The 13049-nt window shown below is 38.4% G+C and overlaps 1 protein-coding gene across 3 annotated transcripts in view; it reads right to left on the reverse strand.

The window, feature by feature from the left end:
* Positions 1-13049, reverse strand: part of AHCTF1 (AT-hook containing transcription factor 1) — a 97232-nt gene that overhangs the window by 64216 nt on the left and 19967 nt on the right. For all 3 annotated transcript variants that reach the window (XM_037986109.2, XM_073011918.1, XM_037986111.2), the window contains exons 4-8: positions 12075-12255; positions 6119-6326; positions 3703-3819; positions 2102-2186; positions 597-747 (exon numbers count right to left, since the gene is read on the reverse strand). In XM_037986109.2, the coding sequence (XP_037842037.2) occupies positions 597-747; positions 2102-2186; positions 3703-3819; positions 6119-6326; positions 12075-12255 (742 nt within the window). The remainder of the gene's footprint in view (positions 1-596; positions 748-2101; positions 2187-3702; positions 3820-6118; positions 6327-12074; positions 12256-13049) is intronic.

Here is a 13049-nt window from a genome sequence, read left to right on the forward strand (position 1 = left end):
AGCCTGGGTGGCAGAGCGAGACTCCGTCTCAAAAAAAAAAAAAAAAAAAAAAAAAAGAAATACAGATACAGGCCCTAGCCAAAAGGGCATTTCTGGGTTGGGTAAATTCACTGTGTGATTTAATCCTCACAACTACCCATTGCAAAAGGTCTAACTGTACGACCCCACTTACAGATGGAGAAACAGGGCTCTGAAATGTTAAGCAAAAAAAAAAAAATTGCCAGGAAAAAGCGATGATACTAAGGAAACAGAAAACATTCAAGACAACCAAGGCATGTATACCATACATGGCTCAAAAAATACACAGGTAAACTTCATTCAAAGACTAGTCACACTAGTTCAGACTAGGGATCACCTGTTTGTTCTGAGAACTAGATTAAAATAAAAGGGTCCTTCATTACCCTATTTTATTTTTTAGTTATACATAGCAATCTGGAGAGCAAGATATATCTAGTATCTCATATAGAACTGAATAAATTCCATAATTACCATTCTAATTTTCTTAACTGCCAGGAGTATGAAATCTGGGAAACAATACCTGTAATAAATTTTAAATCCAGCCTTCACATGACATATTTTCAAGTACTTTAACTAACCTTCATTCATGCCTTCCTCCCTGTCACCATGAGATCGAAATTTCTCTATACTCTGGCATCCCAACAATTTGGTATTACTCGTCTGTCCCCTCAAAGGGAACATGCCACCTGTCAGGTCCAGGGTGTATCTTTCTTCACAGTATTCTAACCCCTGTAACATAAAATACATGCAAATATTAATCTGATTCTAGGCAAAAGGTCACTCTAAAATTAAATATTCTCCAAATTTAACCTCTGTAACATAAAATACATGCAAATATTAATCTGATTCTAGGCAAAACGTCACTCTAAAATTAAATATTCTTCAAATTTAAAGATTGTTCACACAATACAAACAATTTAGACTGAAGAGAACCAATCATGGGAAAAGGTTCTAAAATATTACATACCTTAAAACAAATAAAAAGTGAGATTTAGTCTCTCAAAAATAATTACCAAGTCTTCCAAAGTTGTTATTAAACACAGAAGCCCTCATGCACTACTGGTTGATATGTAAAGTGGAATAACCATCAAAATCATATATGCATTCATCCCAGACCAGCAATACTGTACCTGTGTTCTCACAGAAATTCTTGCTCTAGAAGAGTTCTTAGACTTTTAGCTTATTGATACCTTTAAGAATCTTGACAAAAGGCTATCAGACTTCCCCATAAAAATGCAACACATAATTCAGGGACTTTATGGATTCCCTGAAACCCATTTCTATAGCCCTCAAACATTAGGTTAAGAAAAGTCAGTTCTAGAGACAGGTATGTGAGGGTGTACAAAATATAGCTATTAGCAGCACCCCTCCTACTTCCTCAGGAATTCAGCTGAAAAATAGGTAGCCATCTAAAAGTCTAGATGCATATACTCTCTTATAAAAATCACCCCTTGGCTTAATGCTTGATATGTTAGAGCAACAAAGTGGAATTATTTTTCCTGTGTACCAATTAAGCTACAAGCTTGAATCCAGTCCAATACACTCATTGTAGAGGAAAATTATATATATGAGAAGTTAAGAATGCTACCTTGGTAAATAGATAAAACAGATCTCTAATTTAACACTACTTCTACTATATTATGCATACAATATTAATTTGCATATAAGAATCGCTTTTCACGGCCAGGCACGGTGGCTTACGTCTGTAATCCCAGCACTTTGGGAGGTTGAGGCGGGTGGATCACGAGGTCAGGAGTTCAAGACCAGCCTGGCCAAGATGGTAAAACCCCGTCTCCACTAAAAATACAAAAAAATTAGCCAGGCGTGGTGGCAGGCGCCTGTAATCCCAGCTACTCTGGAGGCTGAAGCAAAGAATTGCGTGAATCCGGGCAGTGGAGGTTGCAGTGAGCCAAGATCGCATCACTGCACTCCAGCCTGGGCGACAGAGTGAGATTCCATCTCAAAAAAAAAAAAAAAAAAAAAAACCAAAAAGAATCACTTTTCAATATCCTAAAACAAAGACAGCATATTTAAAATAGAAAACAACAAAATAATATAAACCCATAGTCCAATGACCATTTACCTCATATAAGATTTGTCCTGATGCCAAACACTTTCTATTACCAAAGGCCAGCTGCAGCAGATGCAAACTCAAAACATCCCCTTCACTGAAACAGAAATTAACCAAGATGCACTAAATACATTAATACATTAAACATCTCCTACTATCCAAGTAAGTTTAGTTTGCTTGCAATGTTGACTGCATGTGACAAAACTAAGATCACTGGGAAGAATTTAGTTTTATTTGGTCATTTTCATAAAATGTAGTCCTTTGAAACAATAACTGATATTTACTGATTCTAATCAACTAAACTGATGCTGACTGCATACTGCAGGAGATATCGTATGTGGCAAAGACTGATTACTCAATATTATTTCTCAAATATTCCTTCCTCAATGGGTATACTCTACTTAAACACATGGTTGCCTAAAGGTGTACATTTCCCAGCTTCCTTTGCAGCTAGATGCAGTACCCTGTGGTAGAGTTGCGGCCACGATGTAAACAGAATTACTCCATAGTAACTTCAGAGAACCTTCCTTAATGAACAAAATATCCTTTGTGGCTTCATCCTGGTCTCTTCCTCCATCTTGCTATTTTTACTTAAAATGTAGAGGTTCAAAGGACAGTGGGGGGTGTGGGAAGGAGAAAGGGCTGCTGGGGGAAGGGTGGGGAAAAAAATTTTTTTTAATGTGGATGTTGCCCTGGACCATGAAGACAAGGCCTATACAATCAAGACACAAAGTGAAGATACTAAATCAGCCCTGTAGTGAAGAACTCAAGCACGAAGCATGCGGTAAGTGTTAAGAGCACAGATTCCAGAGTCACATCATCTGAATTTGAATCTTACTACTAGTTGATCCCTCTTAATAATTCCTATTACTAGTTCTTATTTCTTTTGTTTGGCTTCTGGCACACCACACCTTCCTAATGCTCTTCACACCATACTATTTCACTCCTCAGTCCTTTGCTTGAGTACCCAGCTCTCTTGTTCTCAATCTCCAAGTACATTTGAAGAGTAAGAAAGCAGGGTACTGAGACTAAGAACAAGACAGCAGGGTACTTGGAAGGTTCCAAGGCTCTCTTAATCTGTGAAAAATATTCAAATACGTTGGCACAATTTCTTCTGTTATCTCAGAATTATTCAAGCATGTAGAAACAACCATTTAAGTTTTAAAATAATTTCAACTACTACTCACTAATTCACTGAAAGAATTATGTAGCCTTCACTAAAAAAGACTACATAACTATATAGACTACCTGTTCTATTTTTGACTAATTTTTAAAGACGGTATGTATCGGGCCAGGGATGGGGGCTCACGCCTGTAATCCCAGCACTCTGGGAAGCTGAGGCAGGCAGATCACAAGGTCGGGAGCTCAAGATCAGCCTGACCAACACGGTGAAACCCCGTTTCTACTAAAAATACAAAAATTAGCCAGTCGTGGTGGTGGGCACCTGTAGTCCCAGCTACTCACGAGGCTGAGGCAGGAGAATGGCATGAATCCATGAGGCAGAGGTTGCAGTGAGCCGAGATTGCGCCACTACACTCCAGCTTGGGCAACAGAACAAGACGCCGTCTCAAAAAACAAAAAACAAACAAAAAAACTGTTTGTATGAGACCTACCTGTCTTGTGTAGACTGAACAGCCCACAAATAACAGCAATTCCGAGGATCATTCTCAGGTTCTTGAAAAGTGACAGCATACACAGGAACTCGTCCACTTTCCAACTGTATGTAATATCTGAAACAGACAAATTAGTATATTTCATATTTTTAAGTTATTTTATAGAAAGGAAAAAGGTACATCATATAAGAATTTGGGTTAGGCAACCACTGTTCATACATTCCCCCAGAATAAGTGATCTGTAGGTCATGGCCAAGTCATCTTATCTGCAAAAATACACAGGGCACAAGACATCAAGACTACGGTCATGGCACCCATCCCCCGCCCCAGACAGAACTGGGAAGAGTTAGAATTACTCAAGCGGATGCATTTATGTGTGTGTAAACTGGTCCTAAGAGTCGTATTCAATGCCTGAGAGGTAGAACTGACGAGAGTTAGAATTACTCAAGCATACGCATTCATGTCTGTGTAAACTGGTCCCAAGAGTCATATTCATTGTACATTCCTACATACCGCTTAGCTACAAAAGGTGCCCTACAAAGAGACAAGATACTGCCACAAGACTTTTCAGCTGTTTGGATTTAGCGTCAGTTTCCCCACTACTACAACAGAAGATGAGTTAGAAACTGAAGAGTTCCCATAAATTGCCAAAAAAGCAAAAATTGACCAAGAGATGATAGTGTTAGAGAAGGCACTACTATAGAAGCGAGGTACTGCATTTATTTCTTGAGAAGCAAATTCAAAGACGAGCTGACAAACCAGGGGCTGGGTGCGGTGGCTCACACCTGTAATCCTAGCACTTTGGGAGACTGAGGCAGGTGGATCACAAGGTCAGGAGTTCGAGACCAGCCTGACCAACATGGTGAAAACCCATCTCTTAAAAAAAATAAAAATAAAAATAAATATATATATATATATATATATACCCACACAAAAACTAGCTGGGTGCACTGGTACACACCTGTAGTCCCAGCTACTCGGGTGGCTGAGGCAAGAGAATTGCTTGAACCTGGGAAGTGGAGGTTGCAGTGAGCCAAGATCGTGCCACTGCACTCCAACCTGGGCCACAGAGTGAGACCCCGCCTCAAGAAAAAAATAGAAAAAAAAGGGGAAAAAAAAGAGCTGATAAAAGGATAACAGCAAAGGGAGTTTTTTTTGTTTGTTTGTTTTTGTTTTTTTTTTTTTTTTTTTTGAGACGGAGTCTTGCTCTGTCGCCCGGGCTGGAGTGCAGTGACCGGATCTCGGCTCACTGCAAGCTCCGCCTCCCGGGTTCACGCCATTCTCCTGCCTCAGCCTCCCGAGTAGCTGGGACTACAGGCGCCCGCCACCTCGCCCGGCTACGTTTTTTTTTTTTGTATTTTTTAGTAGAGACGGGGTTTCACCGTGTTAGCCAGGATGGTCTCGATCTCCTGACCTCGTGATCCACCCGTCTCGGCCTCCCAAAGTGCTGGGATTACAGGCTTGAGCCACCGCGCCCGGCCTAGCAAAGAGAGTTAAGACACACTTCCCATAAGATAAATTACTCAATAAAATATATCAATATGCCTTGGGAAAAACAGAGAAACAAATCAATCGACAACTTAAGGGCCAAATAGGCATCTACTTAACTCTTAACACAAATTAACTTAGCTACAAAGTATCAATATAATCATATTTTTGGGACTTTTTGACAGCATAAAAAATTTAAAACACAAGTATTTTGTAACTTTGATTTTTAAAAATCCTTTTTTTCCCCTCTCAACTGAGAATTCTTTATTAAGCTGTTACTTTACATAGATGATGATTGGGAAGGTACTTCTGAAAGAACTCATACTATAACACAGTCATGTTTTCGTTCTGTAAAGGGGATCTGTTCTGAGAAATGCTCATCAGGGATTCAGTCATTGTGCGAACATCATACAGTGCAGTAACACAAACCTAGATGGTATAGCCTACTATCCACTGAGGATATATGGTATAGCCTCTTGCCCTTAGTCTACTAACCTGTACAGCATGTTACTGTATGGAATACTGCAGGCAACTGTAACACAATGGTAAGCATTTATGTATCTAAACATTAAAAAGGTACAATCAAAATACAGTAAAATTTTATGAGACCCCTTTCTTATATAAGGTCTGTTGTTGACCAAAACACCGTCAAATTACAAAGTCATGCTTTACTAGCATGTTAAACACAATGACTGTAATGCCTTTTAAATAAACACTGAAAAAAAATCAAGCTAAATTCATGTGCTAAGTCACCCCTTTATGGTATTACATTGATTTAATGCCACGAAAAATTAGTCATAATCATTCATTCAACCATTAATCTACCCGTCCTTTTCTCACTATGCTAATTTTTAAATATTAGCAACTAAGTACAAGCTATATGCAAAAAGAAACTACCTATAACCAAAGGGAAAAAAGTTATACTTACTCTCTTTTCATGCTTTTCATGTTCCAAAGTGCTAGATAGCCATCGGAAAAACCTACAGCAAGCTGATTTGTCCTGTTTATGTAACTAAGAGTTGAAACGGCTGTTCCTGTTGGACTTACTAACTGGAAACACAGATGGCGCCCTTCTCTCATCACACTTTCTCTAATGTGTGGTACTTCAGCTGGGATACCAGTTAGAACTTCAAGATCTAAAACCACAAATTAGACAAATGAAGTTAAAAAACTAGAAAAGCAAATGTGTCATCCATTATTCAAGCTGCAAATGAAGTTAATTGAAATTAAAAGATTAGCGATAACAAAAAAGTATGTTAAACTAGAAAATCGCCATCCTTATCTATTTAAATGCCATAATTTAAAAATTACATTCAATTATATAATATTAAAAAATTCTCTCAGTACATCTCAAATATTATCTATGGTAGAATTTTTTTTAGGGTTAACCATCATAAATAAAACTGATTATTTCTGTATTGAAATTTAGAACTACTATCTAAATACCTTCCTTGGAGCAATGGCTGATTCCAGGTCAGGGGGAAGAAAATACTTAATGAGCCTGGTACATCTTATGCCAGTAATCCAGGAAGCTATCACAGGTGAAAGGAAATGTATCAGACAACATGAAGGGGCTCTCATTAACAACGAAAGGACACTTTGGGCATCAAAAACAATAAAATTAATGAAATATAGTAAACATGCCAAACCTGAAAAATTCACAGGGATTAAAAAAAAAAAAAAAAGAAGGGTGGGGCAAGAGGGAAGCCTACCCTCCCCATCTACAAAAGACCTTATATTGAACAACTGGAAGTAACTGGGTATCACCTGCTTACTCTGAAAATTAGCACTTAAGAAATACTATTTATCCTGCCTGTTCTGTACACATTGTGTTTCAGAGTGACCAAAAACCCCTAATTAATGAGAAAATTATGCTTTACATTGACAGAACGTAAAAATCATCATTTTGCAGCCTTTAATGAAATAAATGACATATCCAAGAATCTTAGGCCGGGTGCGGTGGCTCACGCCTGTAATCCCAGCACTTTAGGAGGCCGAGGCGGGCGGATCACGAGGTCAGGAAATCAAGACCAATCTGGCTAACACGGTGAAACCCCATCTCTACTAAAAAAAAAAAAAAACAAAAACAAAAACAAAAAAATGTGCCACGCATGGTGGTGGGCACCTGTAGTCCCAGCTGCTGGGGAGGCTGAGGCAGGAGAAGAATGGCATGAACCTGGGAGGCAAAGCATGCAGTGAGCCAAGATTGCGCCACTGCACTCCAGCCTGGATGACAGAGCAAGACTCCATCTCAAAAGAAAAAAAGAAAAAGAATCTTAATGAATGAAACAAATTAGTTCAAAGTAGGTTTTACAATTTTGGCATTACTGTATTCCCTCCCATTATTTGCAGTTTTGCTGTCCAATTTCAGTTACCTGTAGTAAACCAAAGTACAAAAATATTAAACAGATAATTCCATATATGTATACACACACACACATACACACACACACACACACACACAAAATTCAGCTTGGCGAGGTGACTCATGCCTGTAATCCCAGCACTTTGGGAGGCTGAGGTGGGTGGATCACAAAGTCAGGAGTTCAAGACCAGCCTGACCAATATGATGAAACCTCGTCTCTACTTAAAAAAAAAAATTAGCCGGGCGTGGTGGCATGCACCCATAGTCCAAGCTACTTGGGAGGCTGAGGCAGAAGAATCACTTGAACCCAGGAGGCGGAGGCTGCAGTGAGCCGAGATTGCACCACTCCAGCCTCTAAAAAAGAAAACAACAACAAATTCCTAAGTTTTAAATTGCATGCTTCTCTGAGTGGTATGAAGAAATGTGCTACCATCAAAGGGACATAAATCATCCCTTTGTCTGGTGTATCCACACTGTATACGCCACCCTTAGTAGCCATCTTGGTTATCAGATCAACTGTCACAGTATTGTAGTGCTTATTTGACTTAACAACGGCCTCAAAGCACAAGAGTAGTCATACTGCCAATTCAGATGTGCCAAAGAGAGGCTGTAAAGTGCTTCCTTTAAATGAAAACGTCAAAGTTCTTGACTTAATAAGGAAAAAATCATGTGTGCAGCGTTCAATACTAGCTGTGGTTTCTGGCATCCACTGGGGGTCTTGGAACATATCCCTCACAGATAAGAGGGGACTACCCTGCAGAGGGCTATCCTGTACACTGTAGGACACTAAACCACATCATTCGTTTCTAACTACTAGTAGCAAGTAACACCAGCAGCAACAATCAAAAATGTCTTCTAACATTGCCAAACATCTCCTGGAGGACAAAATTCACCCCTCGTTGAGAACCACTAGTTTCAAGTTGATGAGAGACTTTAAAAAGGATGGATCATGCTGTCACCATGTGAATACACTGATCACTACATTGAAACTACCAGACACTATGTGTCTACCCATGTGATACAATATGAAGTACTCAGCACTTCCAAAGTACCTTGCCAAAATGTTAAATCTTAATCTGTAACCAGAGCTAATTTACATTTGCAGAAAATGGAAAATATGATACCACATGAAACCACAGTTAATTCCAAAATGTGGAACATTCTATCAGAGAACTTCAGCAAGTCAATGGCACTAAAAATAAAAACAGAGAGGACAGAAAGAGGACTGCTATACATTCAAAGAGACTTGAGACTTAACTGTCAAATGCAATTAATGTGCGGACCGTGTTTGAATTCCAATCCAAACAATCCAAACGTAAAAAGATGCTTTGGATAATCACATCAATTTGATTACAGACTAGATAGCAGACTATACCAAAGAAGCATTATTGGCATTATGATGATGGAATAAAATATCCCTATTTGCTTTAAACTAACACAGAAGAAAAGCGGGAAGGGAGGAAAGGGGAATTAACTAAACTGACACACGTATAGTAAATGTTGAAACTTCACTTGAATTTGGGTGATGGGAATATGGGAACTCTTGAATTCTTCCAATTATCTGAAAATGTCTGAAATCTTCAATAAAAAAAGAAAAAACCTCAGATTCATATATTAATATAACCACTGTGCAAGAGTAGATTCTCTCATTGTTATAACAGAGGAAAAATTGTATCATACTGTCCTAGAACAGGGCCCCCACCCCCAAATCACTTCCCCTTCTGACGTCTTTTTCAAAGAAGTGATTAGATTTTGCCACAATAAACAGTTCACACAATGGGATACTACAAATTTACTCAAAAGAAATGGGTAGGCCCTATGTGTTCCAATGTGGAAAGATATATAAGAAACCGGTTAAGTTTGGGGAAGGTGCAGAACAGTATTTATGCTTTATGTTTGGAACTTCATTTCCTATCTTGGTGTATTTCAGTGAAGCCTGAACAGCTGTAATCATAAATTACTTTTGTAATCAAGAAAATTTATTTTGCATTAAACCCTAAAGCTTAATTTTTTGTGCTATAAAGTCCAACTGCTTCCTAATTTTCAAAATTGAGAAATGGTTCTGATCACAATCCAGAGACTTTTGTTACAAAATTATCCTTGTGCACCTACTGATTACTGAACTCTGAAATGAAGGATATTTTAACGCTACCATACTGACTTGAAGAGAGTTTTCATTATGAATATAAGCATTGTAACTAGCCTTATACCTATAACCACAAAATACACTCTGAAACAAAAGCCCATCAAGCCTACTTCTTTGATCAATCTTCTATGAAGAGCAGTCATACCATTTCTGATCATCTGTAAATTCATTTTTAGTTATTGTTTTTGCTAATCAATTCTTTTCATTTAAACTTTACATAAAAATTTCATTAATCAATCAGGTTTCTATATACACTAAATTTTTGTTTTTGTTTTGTTTTGTTTTTTTGAGACGGAGTCTTGCTCTGTGGCCCAGGCTGGAGTGGCGCCATCTCGGCTCACTGCAAGCTCCGCCTCCCCGGTTCACGCCATTCTCCTGCCTCAGCCTCCTGAGTAGCTGGGACTACAGGTGCCTGCCACCATGCCCAGCTAATTTTTTTTGTATTTTAGTAGAGACGGGGTTTCACCGGGTTAGCCAGGATGGTCTCGATCGCCTGACCTCGTGATCCACCCGTTTCGGCCTCCAAAGTGCTAGGATTACAGGCGTGAGCCACTGCGCCTGGCCACGTACACCAAATTTTAAGGTATAGCTTCTATCTGTGAAGTTTTTTTTTTTTTTTGGATACAGAGTTTCACTCTTGTTGCCCAGGATGCAGTGCAATGGCATGATCTCGGTTCACCGCAACCTCCGCCTCCCAGGTTCAAGTGATTCTCCTGCCTCAGCCTCATGCATTCGAGGCATGCGCCACCTCACCCAGCTAATGTTATATTTTTTAGTAGAGACGGGGTTTCTCCATGTTGGTCAGGCTGGTCTCGAACTCCCGACCTCAAGTGATCTGCCTGCCTCAGCCTCCCAAAGTGCTGGATTCCAGGCATGAGCCACTGTGCCCGGCTCTTCTATGAAGATTTTTTTAAAGTGCGTGTATAACCATTATTTCTGCCAAATCAAATTTTTTCAGGTCTGATTTTGCATATTTACGTTTTGTTCAATGATTTTGGCTCTTCCATTTCTTAAGTACAGTTTTCACCACTTGCAGTTTTTTTGCTTTTGTTTTTTTTGAGATGGAGTCTCGCTCTGTCGCCCAGGTTGGAGTGCAGTGGTGCGATCTCGGTTTACTGCAACCTCTGTGATCTCGTGATCTCAATTTACTGCAACCTCCATCCCAGTTCCACACCACTTGCAGTCTTAATCAGTTTTTTTATACACTGACAATTTTTATTATGTTCATTACAAATTAGATAAAATGCTGATAGTTTGTATCTATTTCTGAGCTGCTCCATAAATGAGAACAGCTACACTGACATTCTAGGCTTGCTTTAAAAATCAAGAATGTGCTGGGCATGGTGGCTCACTCCTGCAATCCCAGCACTTCGGGAGGCCAAGGCAGGTGGATCATAAGCTCAAGAGATCGAAGATCATCCTGGACAATATGGTGAAACCCCACCTCTACTAAAAAAAAAAAAAATACAAAAATTAGCCGGGCGTGGTGGAGCCTGCCTGTAATCTTAGCTACTCAGGAGGCTAAGGCAGGAGAATTGGTTGAATCCGGGAGGCGGAGGTTGCAGTGAGCCAGGATTACGCCACTGCACTCCAGCCTGGCAACAGAGTGAGACTGCGTCTCAAAAAAAAAAAAAAGAAAAAAAAAAATCAAGAATGTCCTCACAAAGCCAAAGTCAAAATGTTTTAGGGTCAAACAGTCCTTTTCTAAAAACTAAGAGTAAAAAAACACATTTTAACGTTAGCTCTTCCTTTCTTCATAGACCAGAGTCTCATAATTTTCAAAAACTGAAAGCACTTAAACAAATTAATTTTATAAATACAAGCATTTAAAGGAAAAAAACTGTTTCATTTTCTTTGACTCTGAATAGAATTAACTTCTATTTTAGGATGTCATTTTGTGAGAAAGACTTTTAATTACTGTTATTTCCTATTACTTTATTTCTATCTTGGTGTTACCACAGAAACACAAACAATATGCCCAAATAAAACACTATGTTAGATCGTACATTGCTGGATAATTTCATATTGGCTGATAAGGCTCAAGATTTCTTACATTTAGCCCTTATTCCGGCATTTACTTAAGAATAGAGCTTATTCAGGTATGTACATGGAAACAAAATCAATTATCACTACCTTTCTCAAGGCCTGCTTGAGAACATATGAACACTTGATCAACAAAACAGTATCTTATGTAAGAAGTATCCACTGTGCTCAGGTCCAGCTAATAAAAAAGATTTTAAAATACCTTTTTTTTTAATAGACAGGAAGATATATTTTACTCCAGTTGCTATAAAAAATTTTGGCTATTTAAAAAAACATTGCAACAGAATATCCAGGTGCTCCATTTTTGGTTTCAAGTAAAGAACTGATTACCTGATGCTTCAACTTCATTTTGATTGCATGACAAGTCATCCAAACATAGGTCAATAAGAAGGATCTGTCCAACATCAGTGACCACAGCTGCCACTCCAAAAAGCCATCGCAGACTTGGATGTAGATGCTGAGTGCTTGCACTGGCTCCTCCATGATTAATTATAGGTTCAATAGCTGTCACCTAGAAAACATAACACGTGATTTGCTTTTCTTCTGCAAAGTAAGAAAATACAATTAACAGCACAATAAATTTAAGTTAAAGCAGGTTATCAATTATAATAGATTTAAGATTATCAAATAGAGTAAATCTGCATTTGATACTTGTGATCTGAATAATGAAATCTTCAGATACACTAGGAATTACACCATCACTCAATACAGAAAAAATCACGCAGTTGGACTAACATTGATGTTTACGGAGAGCTTACTATATGCCAGGCATTGTGTGAACTGGCTCATTTAATGTTCATGACAACGCTTTGATAGTAGACTATGTGTGATTATTTCTCTTTAAAGATGAAATAACCTGAGGCTTAGAAAGTTAGTTATTCAAGCCATAAAATAATTACACATAAAACTCAAACCTAAATTGTTCTCACTTTAAAGCTCTTAAACAGCTACTCTAGGATTCTATGGACTCTTCTAAGAGTAAAAACTAACCACTCTTGAAAAATTTACTGCTTACTCTTTATAAAACAAACAAAAAAAGGTATTTTAAGTCCTCTTCATACCTTAAAGACTGAAGAGGTCTAGCCTTCTTTCCACTGGACTTCATATAAAGTTCTAGCAGTCACTGGCTCACTGACACTTAACAAGAATTGCTATTATTTAAAGAAAGCTATACTTTAGCTATTTTATGGAGTCATATTTTTCCCCTTCATCTCGTGAGTCAAATTTTAAATGTCTGTAACTAGTCATCCATATTTTATACCTAGCTTTCCTTCAATTTCCTATTAATTCATAAACATTAATTAG

The sequence above is a fragment of the Chlorocebus sabaeus genome, chromosome 25 (assembly GCF_047675955.1).
Source record: "Chlorocebus sabaeus isolate Y175 chromosome 25, mChlSab1.0.hap1, whole genome shotgun sequence".
Taxonomy (NCBI): Eukaryota; Metazoa; Chordata; class Mammalia; order Primates; family Cercopithecidae; genus Chlorocebus; species Chlorocebus sabaeus.